This window comes from Capronia coronata (assembly GCF_000585585.1).
Source record: "Capronia coronata CBS 617.96 chromosome Unknown acBCG-supercont1.1, whole genome shotgun sequence".
Classification (NCBI taxonomy): domain Eukaryota; kingdom Fungi; phylum Ascomycota; class Eurotiomycetes; order Chaetothyriales; family Herpotrichiellaceae; genus Capronia; species Capronia coronata.
The window spans coordinates 3,784,147-3,799,158 of NW_006912893.1; the positions used below are offsets into that span (position 1 = coordinate 3,784,147).

The 15,012-nt window shown below is 53.1% G+C and overlaps 4 protein-coding genes across 4 annotated transcripts; 2 read left to right on the forward strand and 2 right to left on the reverse strand.

The window, feature by feature from the left end:
• Positions 1-505: 505 nt before the first annotated feature.
• On the reverse strand, positions 506-4,892 carry A1O1_01341 (uncharacterized protein; the record flags this gene model as incomplete). The annotated part of the gene is made up of 3 exons (XM_007722254.1): positions 506-4,544; positions 4,643-4,771; positions 4,852-4,892. The coding sequence occupies 3 exons, from the start codon at positions 4,890-4,892 to the stop codon at positions 506-508; spliced, it is 4,209 nt and encodes a 1,402-aa protein (XP_007720444.1).
• A 754-nt stretch (positions 4,893-5,646) lies between these two features.
• On the forward strand, positions 5,647-7,146 carry A1O1_01342 (uncharacterized protein; the record flags this gene model as incomplete). The annotated part of the gene is made up of 1 exon (XM_007722255.1): positions 5,647-7,146. The coding sequence occupies one exon, from the start codon at positions 5,647-5,649 to the stop codon at positions 7,144-7,146; it is 1,500 nt and encodes a 499-aa protein (XP_007720445.1).
• A 293-nt stretch (positions 7,147-7,439) lies between these two features.
• A1O1_01343 (cytidylate kinase) lies at positions 7,440-8,126 on the reverse strand (the record flags this gene model as incomplete). Its single annotated transcript, XM_007722256.1, has 1 exon — positions 7,440-8,126. The coding sequence occupies one exon, from the start codon at positions 8,124-8,126 to the stop codon at positions 7,440-7,442; it is 687 nt and encodes a 228-aa protein (XP_007720446.1).
• A 941-nt stretch (positions 8,127-9,067) lies between these two features.
• A1O1_01344 (clathrin heavy chain) lies at positions 9,068-14,369 on the forward strand (the record flags this gene model as incomplete). Its single annotated transcript, XM_007722257.1, has 5 exons — positions 9,068-9,103; positions 9,161-9,181; positions 9,278-9,304; positions 9,359-13,957; positions 14,013-14,369. The coding sequence occupies 5 exons, from the start codon at positions 9,068-9,070 to the stop codon at positions 14,367-14,369; spliced, it is 5,040 nt and encodes a 1,679-aa protein (XP_007720447.1).
• Positions 14,370-15,012: the final 643 nt, after the last annotated feature.

A 15,012-nucleotide genomic window follows, 5' to 3' on the forward strand; every position in this document is an offset into this window, starting at 1 on the left:
CATGACTTGACAGAGTCCAAGCAGACACCGTCCTGTACGAATAAAAAGAACAAATTTCAGTGCCAGTTCTAGCACCCAGCAGTTTTGGCCATACCTTAAGGTAGTTCTAAAGTGCTTTCATGGGCGAATCTCTCCAAGCATTCTGATGCAAGATAGAAAAGAACTGCGACTTCGACGTCGTCAGTGCTTATACAGGTATATACGATTCACATGTGCAAACCCAATATTGCACTGTCCTACTAATACACTGAGGCTCAATGGGATAGCGGATACAAGTCGTCTGCCTGTGATGCTTGTGATATCTCAAAAGTCGGTTGCAGAATATACTTGTTATCCTCTCTGTCTGACCCCGTCATCATGCACGAATAAAGCAAAAGCAAAATAGAGAGGAAGATCAGATTACTACCATAAACAATGCGTGTCAGGGGTCACGAATGGCGAAGGAGGAAAGTTCACCAATGAATAAAGATGTGTCTTCAGATATATACAATCACACACAGGTCGGTCATGCCTGGGTTTGCATGCTTTGCTGTGCTGGCCGAGGGCTACTTTGCTGCCCAGGTCCAGGTCCAGGTCCAGTGCCGTTGACGTTGTTTTGACTACCGCTCCTCTGTTCTCTGGGCGTCGCACTCCGGCTGGGTTGTCCCTGATTTGCATGTTGACTCACGGGTCTCGCCATGTTCATGACAGGTGAATTGGCCATGCCGTTAGGGATTGGCCCCATGACACCCGGCTGCATCTGACCTGGCATCCCCCGCACAGCATGCTGCTGAGCTTGCTGCATTCTCATGCGTTGATTGTATTGTTGAACTTGCTCGTTTGTCATCATCCCAGGGTGCCCAAACTGTGCAGCCGCAGCGGCCGCAGCCGCCGCCGCATTCGAAGCGTGATTGCCGGCATTCACGGCACCTATCGCAGCGTTTAACGCGGCCTGGTTATGAGGCTGAGGTCGCTTTTGAGTTTGTCCTGCCGCCGCCGCCGTCGCTTGTTGCTGGTAGGAGGTGATCTGCTGCGAGGCTAGACGCTGTATATCCTCCTCCGAAAGGTTGGGATGATGCTCTCGGATCTTGTTGGCTATTTGAGTGAGCACAGGGATGTGGCCGCTGGATAGAGCTTGGCCGGCATTGGCAGTAGCCGGACGTGGCGAGGCGGAATTTCCATGCACAGGACCCGAAGGAGATCCGATCCCATTTGCATTGGCCATGGCCGACATGTATGCAGGATTGTTCATTCCTTTGCCGACAGCAAGCGCAGCATGCGCGTTATTGGGTGACGAGTGAGCCCCATTCTGGGCTTGCTGTGCTTGCCGCATCAACTGCTCTTGCTGAACTCGACTCGCCTCTTGCAGCATGCGCATCTGTTGTGGAGAAGTAGCGGCGCCTCGAGCAGCCATTTGTGCCTGCATCTGTGCCTGCATTTGCGGCGTAAGACCCTTGGGACCAACCATGCCTGGTGGTATTTGCACGTTACCCTGCATAGCCATCATGCCAGGATGACGAGGGTGTCCGTTGGGAAGCTGAAGATTTCCATTAGGCATTGCAGGCATACCTCCAGCAGTGGGAGGTCCACGCATTGCCGGTGCACCGGGAGGCAAGCCGTTTGGCATGCCATTCGGTTGAGCATTCTGCCCCCGTTGTTGTTGTGCTGTGGCACGTTGGTGGGCAATGAGCTGTTGCCTATAGATCTCCTGTCGTTCCGCCAACTTCTGCTCACGTTCCTGTTTGAGTTGAGAGAACTCTGCAGGAGTTTTGTACGCGGGCTTCGGCACGTTCGCGTCATTGACCTTGCGCATTGCAGCAAGATCGGCCTGGTGTTGCTGTTTCTGAAGCGCAGTCTCCCTCTTCTTCGCCAATTTCCGCATCGCGTCAAGCATGGCAAGATGACGTTGCGTTCTTTTACGTTCAACTCGGATGGGCTGGGTGGTCCGCTTGCGCGCAGAGATCTGGACATTAGCGCCTGCCCTGCGTTGCGCTTCTTCGATCTGAGCAGCAACATGCCTCCCTGCGGCTTCAATCCGACCAGAGTACGTCTTGAAATAAGCCGTCTTGGACATGTCCGCAGGTAGGCCCTCCAGTCCGATCCACCTCTCGAAGCATTCCCAAGGCGTCCTCCTGTCCGCTCCCGATGTGTAGGAGCTCCGAGGAGTTAGGCAGCTGGAAATGAGGGACCAGTTATAGGAATAGTCTTTGACAAGCTTTCTGAGTTCATCATCTTCTGCGGGGGTCCACTGTGATGAAGACCTGGTCTCGAAGAAAGCCTGCGTGGGCATAGGATGTTCTGACGGTGGCCGGAAAGAGTGTCCAGGGTGTATTCTGTCACGAATGTGCTTGTTCTCAGGCATAAACAAGGCCACATTTGTCTCCTCAGGGGGAAGGGGCGCTGATTTCTGCTTGGACGCGGGCTCCAGCTCGTACTCGTACCGGCTGCGCTTCGTGCGAGGTGCATGGTCTTTCACTGGCAACTTCTCCGTAGCCCATTTGGAAACATGTACAATGTCAGTCTTCCATCTTGAATCCAGTCGTTCCGCCAGATTGGACTTGGAAAGATCCGGTTCAATTGCAGCGGGTTGGTAGAGAGGTAGCTCGTTCAGAAGTTTATCGAGCGCGGGTGTCTTGTCAACAGCGAAGCTGAAATCTGAAGCACCAAGTGAGAAGATGGCAGCCGGGGCGCTCGATATCTGTATATCGCGAGGATCTGCAATGTCATCACTCATCGAATCATCTTCGTTCGAAGGCATCAGCTCCGGCGTGGGGTGTGACGATAGACCCGGCCCAGGTCCATCATCCATGCTCGCATCCTGAGGCTCAGTAGGCTTCGGTAGATGTTTCGTAGGCCGAACCCGAACTTGCAGGCGTTTTCGATCTTCCGGGGAGCCCGCAACCCATTCTGCACACCACTCTGCAACGCTGCTAGCAGCAGCGAGCTTCCACTTGCGCTCCTCCCTAAAGTCAGTACGCATCCATTTCAAATGATCTAACAGAAAATCCCAGTGAGATGTCGGCCTCGGTGGTTCGTCCGCACGCTTGTACTGTCTCAGTGGCCAACGACCCTTCTCCTGCAGCTGATACAGACGTTTCAATATCCGGCACTGGGCAGAGAGTTCATACTCAACGAGATGATCTGAGGTCGACAATGTCTTGTGGGCATTCTGGATGAGATATGACATCGACGTCTGCCGGGACATGGAATGCGCCTTGTTCTCAAACAGAGTGTATAGATAATCTCTGTGTCCGGGTTTTGTCCGCTGTGCTTCACGATCGTCCATCCGAGCAACTTCCACTGTCTCTTCATCGGTAGCTGTTTTCTGCGGTTTGGCAAAAACAACGGTTGACAACCTGCTGCGCTCTCTATCACGCCTATCCTGATCTCCAGCCCGCTTGTGGGATGTCGCGAATGATTCGTGATTAGGCGTAGAAGAAGGAGATTCCGCCAGGGGAGTAACCACTTTTGGGGTCTCGCCGAGGATTTCTGAGACTGACTTCTTCTGCAAAACACCCGAAGAAATCCTGGTTGCGCGCTTTGCAGGCTCCTGTGTAGAGGGCGTCGTTGAGACATTCCTTTTCGGTGTAGCAGCAGCTGTTAATGGAGCTGGACTTTCGACCATGGCGCCGCTGGGATGCTGTTTGAAGTACGAGTCCGTATCAGTTTGCGTCTCGATCCGCATGCTTGGCTTTTCAGGGACTGTGGTTTGGTTGGCCTCCGCCGACTGTTTCTTGAGATCCGAAGTGGCCGTCACAGAGTCCACGTCTTGGGTCCCCGTCATCTCAACGTCAGGAGGCGGCTGAACCGCATGCTTGTTGAGTTGACCTGCTGCAGTCGCCGCGGTTGGTGGGTGTTCTGAGCTGGCCAGGCTATCATGCACGCGCTTGTTCTGCTGAGACGTTATAGGTGTGCTCACGGCTGCATCGACGCCAGGACTCGTTGCTGGAGAGCCGGCCGTGGGCGCAGGCGTATTTGCCGACTCGCGTCCGTTTGTAGATGACGGGGAGGACTGGGTTTCGACGGGCACAGAGACAGATGCGAGTGCAGGCGTAGCCTGCTTCACCTCATCTCCGAGACCAGTAGAGAGTGGAGCCACAGAGTCTGTCGCCGTAGGCGCCTCTACCTCTGGTTCTATACGCACCGTCGTGAGCTTTTCGGCATGCTTTGCTGGGGGAGCTGGAGATGCTGGTGAAGTCGCGCGACGAGGGCCTTCGGATTTTGAGATGATATTGAGATCGCCCTCTCGCGTCTCTAGATCACTGATAGAAGATCCCGGCTGATCTGGCTTCTCCTTGGTTCCCCCTAGTATACGATCACCAGCCTGTTGTTCGACCCCATTGATTCGCTGCTCAACGACTGCATTGGATTCTGGTGAGACCGACTTGATTGCATGGGTTGGTGGTTGGGAGGACGCCGCGTCCGTCTCCAATGCAGGTACTGGTGGGTGCGATGATTGCTGCGGTGGTAATGAAGTAACAGGTGATTGTGAGGGCTGGGATTTGCGTGGTTGTAAGGTTATATGTGATCGAGCCGGTAGGGTAGATTCGTCGAACAGACGGCCACTGAAGAAGAATAGTCAGCCCAGCCATGTCAAGTCAGGGACGTTTATTGCTGCAATTCAATGCACAGATGGGCAGTCGTGGCGACAGGGGATTATCACCTTTCGAGACTGTTTGCATCCTGGAAAGCTTGAAGCTTCTGTTTGTAGGTCGGGTCGTCGGTGGTTAGAGGGTACGCGGTGATTGAGAACAGTTCGGACAGTTTGCGCTTTCTCGACAGCAAACGACTTCTGTAATTCACCAAATTTGATCAGCATGATGGTCTCAGTCGATAGAAGTGTCCAAGTCGCTCAAAAAGAGTAGAACTCACTGTGCTTCCGACTTCTTCGAGCGCAACTGCTCGACGTGCATTTCATCGATGGCTGCTTTGGGCGGAAAACATCCGAATCAATTGCTGAAAATTGGAAGACTGACCGACCCAAAGAAATGGAGATGGCCTAGGTCTTCAGAATGAATTGTTTGGGCGCGTTGTGGTTGATTTGAGACTGATCAAGTTGGCGGACCGCCAGAGCAAATGTCCAGATTTCGGCTGCGCAGGTAAAAGTGCACTTGCAGTGGATGTAGGAGTGGTAGAGGGCAAGTTAGAAGGGGGATGCGGCGTTGCTGGCGGGAGGGCGCAGGTACTACTGGTCATACTGGCCACTACTGGCGTTGCCCAACTGCCTGACCTAATAACTAAAGTAAACCACTAGGATCCCTAGGAGATTATTGATAGGCGAGAGAGGGCGCCTGTGCCCGTCACCCAGTTCGGCAGGCCGTCTCAATAATTAATTATCTGACCCAGGTACTACTGTAGTTTGGCAGGGGGAGGGGGAGATTTGTCTCCTCTTCGCCGACACCACCTTCTTGCTACTACTAGTAGCAGATTGGAAAAAATTTGCCATATCAAGTCGCTGCGTGCTGCCAGTGGTACTAGCACTTTTTCCGTCGCTTTACAATAGATCTCCGGATTTGATACTCGCGTGCTATCGACAACCACGGACCACTGCACTCTACAAGTTCACGGTCAACCTAGGGCAAGGGTTACTCTGCAAAGCCAAGTGTTGTGCACTCTCTTGGATTGTCCATTAACGTCGGCCGCATTTTCTTTCGCTTCTCGTCCATCATGGCAAAAAGAAAGCGAGACACCGGCACCAATGCCAAATCTGCATCAAATACTGCAGACGGCAAGAACGAGGCCTCGAAAGTCGCCAAAACCAATGGACATATTGATGTCAAGACCGCTGGTCCCGTCATCCAGATCATTGCCGGTTCATATGAAAGGGTTCTGCATGGCATTACCGCATCTATCTCAGATCTCACATCATCAGAGGCTTCACCATCCGTTCAATTTGCAGATTCTTTCTTGTTCAACGCCCATGCTTCTGCGGTGCGATGTTTAGCACTGTCCCCTATGCCAGATCCGAATTCTTCGGAAGCCCAAGGCGTTTATCTGGCCACCGGAGGCTCGGATGAGAAGATCAATGTCTACAATCTCTCTGCATCGCCAGTGGCTCTCAATGACAACAATCTCCCAATGCCGTCGTTGGGCAACAATCCCATATCCGAGAACCCCAGGAACAGAGAGCTGGGTACGCTCCTACACCATTCCTCGACGATCACGGCCCTGCACTTTCCGACACGATCCAAACTGCTTTCCGCCTCAGAGGACAACACCATCGCTGTGACCAGGCTGAAAGATCTCACGGTCGTGTCAACGATCAAGGCTCCCCGGCCCAAAGTACAAGGGCAACCCAGCGGCGATACCGCACCACCTGGGGCAACGCCTGCTGGGGTCAACGACTTCGCCGTGCATCCCAGTCTCAAACTCATGCTCAGTGTTGGTCGAGGTGAGAGATGCATGCGGCTCTGGAACCTGGTGACTGGGAAAAAGGCTGGGGTGCTTAACTTCGGCCGGGACATCCTGCAGAGTGTGAAAGAGGCCAAGGCCAGCAGCGGAGAAGGGAGGAAAATCAGATGGCATCCTGTAGGGGCGGAATTTTCCGTGGCTTTTGAAAGAGGTGTTGTTGTCTTCGGCGAGGATTCCAAGGCCAAGTGCAAGGTCCTGCCGGAGCCGTTGACCAAGGTGCATCAGATTTCCTATGTGTCTATACCCGTCTCCGCCGATGAGGAATTGGCCTTGCTGGCCGTGTCGACAGAGGATGGTCGAGTCCTTTTCTACGACACCGACAACCCGACCAGTCTCACCTCGACTGGGGGAACCAACGACGAAGCGCCGACAATACCCAGCGCTACGCTTTGCGCAACGGTGGGTGGAAAATCCGCGGGCGTCACCGGTCGTGTCAAAGACTTCGAGATCCTGTTCCTGGCACCGGTGCGGGAAAATCAACAGGACCTCGCCATGGTGACGGCAAGCAGTGATGGGACGATCCGTGTCTTCCGACTTCCAGTGGCCGATCTTCTGTCCGCTGCGAAATCGAAAAAGCCTGCACACTTAGGTACAGTGATTGGTTCATACGACACGGGCAACCGTATTACGTGCCTGAAAGCTTTCGTTATGCAGCCGCCGTCTGAGAACGGCGTCGACCCGGAAGCTGGAGATGATGACTTCGAGGGATTTGACGGAACAAAGGCAGAGAGCGAAAGCGGAAGTGAGAGCGATTGAGTGAACGCAAGAAGGGAGTCGAAGAATTGGCTGTCAGAATTGTAGCCTTCAGCAGAAAATTATAATTCAATGCACTATGCCTTTATCTTACTAGGCGGTCTTTCTCGAGACTTGGTGCCTTTCACGAACACTCGCGCCGGGAAAAGAAGAGCCAGCGCTGTTGACCTCTTAAGTCCTCTGTGCACCGCTCACATCCAGAACAGTAGCTGTTGCTTGAGGAGACTCTTGCTCTGAGACGGAGAGTGGCCTCTCCGTTCTTGCGTGAGGCTGACGGCGAGCCACGAAGACTCCTCTCACTTGGAAGGAGCAATGCCCTTCTTGGCCAGACCCTCGACAACGCCTTCATACACCCCTTGCACCGTGCCGACTGCTGGAACCCTAACCACTTTGTCTTCCTCCGCAAAATGATCCACCACAGGCATGCTTGTCTCGACAAAGGTTTTGAATCTCTTGATTATGCTTTCCTCATTGTCATCTGCTCTTCCACTTGTCTTGCCCCTGTCCAGTAGCCGCTCACGCATGACATCCTCTGGACAATCGAGGAATATCGTACATCTCGACGGACAGACAGACTGCTCGAAGAACATTGCTTGGTCCATCTTGCGGGGGAAGCCATCAATCAAAAATTTGCCGGTTCCATCGCTGTCAAGGTTCGCGCGCATCGCATTTTCCAGCAGCTTGACGGTGATCTCCATCGGGACGATCTTCCCATCCTTGATATAGTCCTTGATGAGCTGTCCGTATTTGCTGTCTTTGGTGTCTTGTTCTTGCCTCAGTAGGTCTCCTGCCGACAGGTGGACGAATCCGTAGTCTCGAACCAGATAAGCAGACTGCGTTCCTTTGCCGGATCCGGGACCCCCTAGGATGTAGACAACAGTGACCTTTTGAGGGTCAAACACAGGGAAAGTGTTGGCAGAACTAAGAGACGGCTCTGGTTGGACGAGAGGCGATGTGCCCGTCGTAAGATCGATGGCAGGCATTGTCGCTTCCAGCTACGACTTTGCGCCTATTTCTCAGTGTGTGCTTTCCTGCGGTTCTCGCTCGTGACCGTGCCCTGATTGCCTACTCTTCGCTTGACAAGGAGAATGTAGCTGCCACTGCTGAGGAGGAAAAGGAGTAAGAAGGGGAGAAACCGTAGTCGGGTACCCTGGCCACCAGGCTGGTGATTGCTTGGGGTCTGAGAACGAGGAGTAGACTTGTCTGCAGGTCCTGGCGAGGAATACGGTCGGCGCAGCGATGGGAGGGCTCCAGTGCTTGAGGGCGGTAATCTAAGCCTACTCAGAGCTCTTGTCGATAGGCGCAGGGTCATTCCTCGTAAGAATAGGAGTGGTAGAGAGTGACTTCGTAGGTAGGTATGTTTAAGGTAGATATGCTACTGGACTGTTCTTGGAGAGATACCTAGAGGACATGGAAAAATACCATGACGAAACCAGCAAAGCGCCCACAGCACCTATACTACTACGTACTATACAATGTGCAGCCATCAATGCCATTGGATCTTCGGGCATGCTCTGAATTGTGCTGATTACTTGATGATCACGTGATTCTCATCCTCCCCTTTTCGCTTGTCCCAACAGGGAAGGAAGCGCGGGCGTGGCTCTGGATTGCGCTTGGCGCGGAAGCAGCGACACTGCACTGGCAGCTGAGGAGCATCTCCCAAAGGACACTACTACTGCTACAGAGTAATCCCCGGCCCGTTCGTTGACTTTCATAAAGGTGTCTCCAGGAGCTCACAATAATCAACACTCAATCCGTTCCACGTCCCCTTTCTTCTTTCTCACTGCGGTTGTTGTGGAGTTCGCCTTCATACGGTCTCTCCCTCAATCCACGTTCTCTTCTGCTCCTGGCAACCTGAAGCCGTCCAGCAGCCAGTCAATCCCATTTGGAAGTGCCTGGGGCCGCAGGGGGGCCGGTCGCAATCATGGCGCTTCCCATCAAGTTCACTGAACTGGTTCAGGTTTGTTGATGAACCTCTTCGCAGTCGTGGCCCTTGTACTGACTACTTGTGCTCTAGTTGACGAACCTTGATATTGCGGTAAGCCCAAAGTCCTCGAGGTTCCGGTGGTGGTCTTGTCTGCCTGCCTCCACCATACTTGGGTAACGCGCAGCAAACTGACACTTTCCAAAACAGCCTGCTTCAATATCGTTCAACTCCTGTGTAAGTCATACCCCCTCCAGTCCACCTTTTGGCCTGGTCTGACACGCTTTACAGACACTAGAATCCGACCACTATGTTTGCGTACGACAGAAACTTAATGAACAAGAGAAGCCTCAAGTCATAATCGTCAACCTCAAGAACAACAATGAAGTCACCAAGCGTGCTATCAGCGCCGACAGCGCGATCATGCACTGGACACGCGAAATCCTCGCTCTCAAGGCACAAGGCAAAACAATCCAAGTCTTCGACCTTGCGGCCAAGGCCAAGCTGAAGTCCACGGTCATGAGCGATGACGTGGTGTTCTGGAAATGGTACAGCGAGCGCAGCTTGGGTCTGGTCACAGATACATCGGTGTACCATTGGGATGTCTTCGACCCCACACAATCGGCTCCTGTCAAGTTGTTCGAACGAAATCCAAACTTGAGCGGTTGTCAGATCATCAATTATCGTGTGAGCGATGATGAGCAGTGGATGGTAATTGTGGGCATATCGCAGCGAGAAGGCAGAGTGGCTGGCACCATGCAGCTCTACTCTCGTAACCGTGGCATTTCACAACACATTGAAGGACATGCCGCAGCGTTTGGAACTTTCCATGCGGAGGGGAATCCTCTGCCTCACAAGTTGTTCACCTTTGCTGTGCGCAACGCTGCTGGCCAAGGAAAGCTGCACGTTGTGGAGATTGACCCGAGCGAGAGCAATACTCGGTTCACCAAGAGAGCAGTCGATGTCTATTTTCCCGACGAAGCTGTCAATGATTTCCCGGTGGCTATGCAAATCTCGAAGAAGTACAGTATCATCTACATGATCACCAAGTATGGGTTCATCCACCTGTACGACCTGGAAACCGCCACGTGCATCTTCATGAACCGTATCTCCAGCGAGACCATCTTTGTCACTGTTCCGGACTCCGAATCAGCTGGCATTGTTGGGATCAACCGGAAAGGCCAGGTGCTCTCAGTCAGTGTCGACGACAATACCATTATCCCGTACCTGCTACAGAACCCGGCCAATTCCTCTCTCGCGATCAAGCTGGCATCACGGGCTGGACTACCAGGCGCTGATAATCTCTATCAACAGCAATTCGAAACCCTCTTTGCTCAGGGAAACTACGCCGAAGCTGCCCAGATTGCCGCGGACTCGCCCAGAGGCTTCCTGAGAACTCCTGAGACGATTAACCGGTTCAAAGTTGCTCCACAGCAGCCCGGCCAGCTTTCAGTTATTCTTCAGTACTTCGGAAAGCTGCTTGACAAAGGGAAATTGAACAAGTATGAGAGTGTGGAACTCATTAAGCCTGTTTTGGCGCAGAATCGAAAGAATCTCCTTGACAAGTGGATGAGCGAGGGCAAACTGGAGTCATCAGAAGAGCTTGGTGACATTGTCCGGTTGCACGACCTGGAGCTTGCTCTGAGAATTTACCGTGAAGCTAATGTCCCACCGAAGGTGGTGGCAGCTTTGGCAGAGACCGGACGATTGGAAGAGATCCTTCCGTACGCACAATCGGTTAACTACAAGCCTGATTTCACGACTCTGCTGCAACACATTGTGCGAGCCAATCCCGATAAAGGAGCTGAATTCGCCACTCAGCTTGCGAACAACGAAGGTGGTCCTTTGATTGACATTGACCGAGTTGTCGATGTGTTCATGTCTCAAAACATGATCCAGCAAGCAACTGCCTTCCTTCTCGATGCTCTCAAGGAAAACCGTCCGGAGCAAGGCCATTTGCAGACGCGCCTCTTGGAGATGAATCTGCTCAACGCACCACAAGTCGCCGATGCAATCCTCGGGAATGAAATGTTCTCGTATTACGACAAGCCTAGGATTGCTCGTCTCTGCGAACAGGCTGGCCTCCTTCAACGTGCGCTCGAGAATACCGACGATCCAGCGACCATCAAGCGCATTATCGTGCAAACCGACAAGCTCAACCCCGAGTGGCTACAACAATACTTTGGGCGTATGACGGTCGAGCAGTCTCTTGACTGCTTGGATGAAATGCTCAAGGTCAACATCCGCCAGAACCTAGCTGCGGCGATCCAAATCGCCACCAAGTTCTCTGATTTGTTGGGTCCCAGCCGGTTGATTGCCTTGTTCGAAAAGCATCGTACGGCAGAAGGCCTCTACTACTACCTTGGAAGTATTGTCAACCTTAGCGAGGATCCAGATGTGGTCTTCAAATATCTGGAGGCAGCCGTGGCCATGCAGCAGTTCCAGGAGGTGGAGAGAATCTGTCGGGAGAACAACCATTATAACCCGGAAAAGGTCAAGAACTTCCTCATAGAGGCACGACTGGCTGAGCAGCTCCCCTTGATCATCGTCTGTGATCGATTCAATTTCGTCAAAGACCTGGTCAACTACCTCTACCGCAATCAACAGTACAAATCTATTGAGGTGTACGTTCAACGTGTGAACCCGTCCCGCACTCCGGCTGTTGTTGGAGCCTTGCTTGCACTGGATTGTGACGAGTCCGTCATCAAGAACCTTCTGACATCCGTTGACCCTGCATCGGTGCCCATGGATGAGCTTGTCAGCGAGGTGGAGACCCAGAACCGTCTCAAACTCTTGCTTCCCTTCCTTGAGCGGACATTGGCACACGGCATTCAGGAGCCCGCGGTCTACAACGCGCTGGCCAAGATTTACATCGATAGTAACGCCGAACCGGAGAAGTTCCTCAAGGAGAACGATCTGTACGACACTCTGACGATTGGTAAATACTGTGAGAAGCGTGACCCCAACCTGGCCTACATTGCATATCGCAAAGGCCAGAATGATCTGGAGTTGATCAACGTCACCAATGAGAACTCGATGTTCCGAGCTCAAGCCCGCTACCTCCTGGAACGCGCGGATCCCGAGATCTGGGGATTTGTTCTCTCAGAAAATAACCCTCATCGCAGATCGCTGATTGACCAGGTCATTGCGACAGCTGTTCCGGAATCGACAGAACCTGACAAGGTGTCAATTGCAGTCAAGGCATTCCTGGACGCTGATCTCCCGGCTGAATTGATTGAACTGCTCGAAAAGATCATCCTCGAGCCCTCGCCGTTCAGCGAGAACACCAGTCTACAGAATTTGCTCATGCTCACAGCAGCCAAGGCCGACAAGTCGCGTCTTATGGACTACATCCAACGACTCTCCGAGTTCAGCACGGAGGAGATCGCAAACATGTGTATCCAACAGGGGTTGTATGAGGAGGCTCTCGAGATTTACAAGAAGGTCAATGATCATCTTTCTGCCGCCAACGTCCTCGTGGATCACATTGTCAGCATTGACCGTGCTCAAGAATATGCCGAAAATGTCGATCTGCCCGAGGTCTGGAGCAAGGTGGCCAAAGCCCAGCTTGACGGATTGAGAGTCAGCGATGCGATTGAGTCGTACATCAAAGCTCAAGACCCCAGCAACTACAATGAGGTCATTGAGACAGCTACCCATGCAGGAAAAGACGAGGAACTTGTCAAATTCCTCAAGATGGCACGTAAGACCCTACGTGAGCCGGCCATCGACACTGCACTCGCGTTCTGCTACGCTCGACTCGACCAATTGCCCGAGCTCGAAGATTTCTTGCGGTCTCCCAATGTGGCCGACATCGAAGCATGTGGTGACAAAGCGTATGAGGAAGGCTATCACCAGGCCGCCAAGATCTTTTACACCAACATTTCCAACTGGGCAAAACTGGCTACGACTCTGGTGCACCTTGGTGAGTATCAAAACGCCGTGGATTGTGCCCGGCGCGCGAACAGCGTCAAGGTGTGGAAGCAAGTCAACGAGGCCTGCGTTGCAAAGAAAGAATTTCGCCTGGCGCAGATCTGCGGTCTCAACCTCATTGTGCATGCGGACGAGTTGCAAGATCTCGTCAAGCAGTACGAGCGTGCAGGCTACTTCGACGAGCTCATCTCGTTGCTCGAAGCGGGCTTGGGCCTGGAGCGTGCGCACATGGGCATGTTCACGGAACTTGGCATTGCCCTTTCCAAATACCATCCGGAGCGCGTGATGGAGCATCTCAAGCTTTTCTGGTCGAGAATCAACATCCCCAAGATGATTCGAGCCTGTGAGGAGGCGCATCTCTGGCCTGAGCTCATCTTCCTGTACTGCCACTACGACGAGTGGGACAACGCAGCACTGGCGATGATGGAACGGGCCGCGGACGCTTGGGAGCACCATTCATTCAAGGACATCATTGTCAAGGTGGCCAACCTGGAAATCTACTACCGGGCTCTCAACCATTATTTGCAGGAGCAGCCGCTGTTGTTGACCGATTTGTTGCAGGTGCTCACACCTCGGATTGATGTGAACCGAGTGGTCCGGATGTTCGAGAAGTCGGACAACATCCCCATCATCAAACCGTTCCTGCTTAGTGTACAGGGTCAGAACAAGCGGGTGGTGAACAAGGCGATCCACGACCTCCTCATCGAAGAGGAAGACTACAAGACGCTGCGGGATTCGGTGGAGAACTACGACAACTACGATGCCGTTGAACTGGCTCAGCGTCTGGAGAAGCATGAGCTTGTGTTCTTCCGACAGATTGCCGCGCAGATCTATCGCAAGAACAAGCGGTGGGAGAAATCCATTGCTCTGTCGAAACAAGACAAGCTGTTCCGCGATGCCATTGAGACGGCGGCGATGTCTGGCAAGCCAGAAGTGGTGGAGGATCTGTTGAGATATGTAAGTTGCGCCGCATTGCTGGTCGAGTCTGGATTTGTGCTAACGCGAGGTGCAGTTTGTCGACATCGGTAGCCGCGAATGCTATGTGGGCATGCTATATGCCTGCTATGACCTGATCCCGTTGCATACGGTGATGGAGATTTCGTGGCGTCATGGCCTCAACGACTTCACCATGCCATTCATGATCAACTACATGAGCCAGCAGGCCGCGACGATCGAGCAGTTACGCAAAGACAACGAAGAACGCAAGGCCAAGGAGACCAGCCAGCAGAAGACGGATGATAACACTCCCATCATTGGAAGCCGACTGATGCTGACACAAGGGCCTGCGCCAATGGTCCCGACACCCACGGGCTACGGACACACGAATGGCATCACCCCACAACCCAGCGGGTTTCCTCGGGCCTTTTAACGATCAGATCAAAAGGGGGTCTCGCGGGGACATGTCAGCTCGGGTATTTCCGGGGAACGGACGGAGTTGAGGCGGGTGGAGGCGCCATGTAAAAGCATGTCCAGTATCGTGTAGTAGGGAATAAACGGCGAAGACTACGGGGCTGATAGTCAGTCTCCCCGGACCCTTGCTGTCGGAGTCTTTTGACGCGAGGCTTTGGGGGGAAAGCGACTGGGTGATGTACCCGGACTCTAGAGGCCGGTGGTCTTGTGAGATGTAGTTAGTGAAATAGAGCCGAGGCACAGCCTGGCGATGGGCTGGATGGGCTGATCGACTGTGACTGTATTTTCAAATGAGCCCGCATGGAACATAACAGAACCAAGTTGTCAATGAGGCCCGAACGAGTGAATTGACGGCCATGAAAAATACAACTTTGGAGTCCTTTACCCTATCTGACCCCGGGACCTGCCAATGACTTGGTGGCTAATAGAAAACAGGGTTGGATAAGGTCGCCAATAGACAAGGGCTGGGACGACAATGGCGAGATAGAGAGACGACAAACGGAACAACCACACATGCTTCCATTCAGGAACGATAAAGATGGCCGCTGGGATAGGTCGTTGAGTCAGTGACGTCGACGATAGCAGTATCCCTGGGGGCAGCC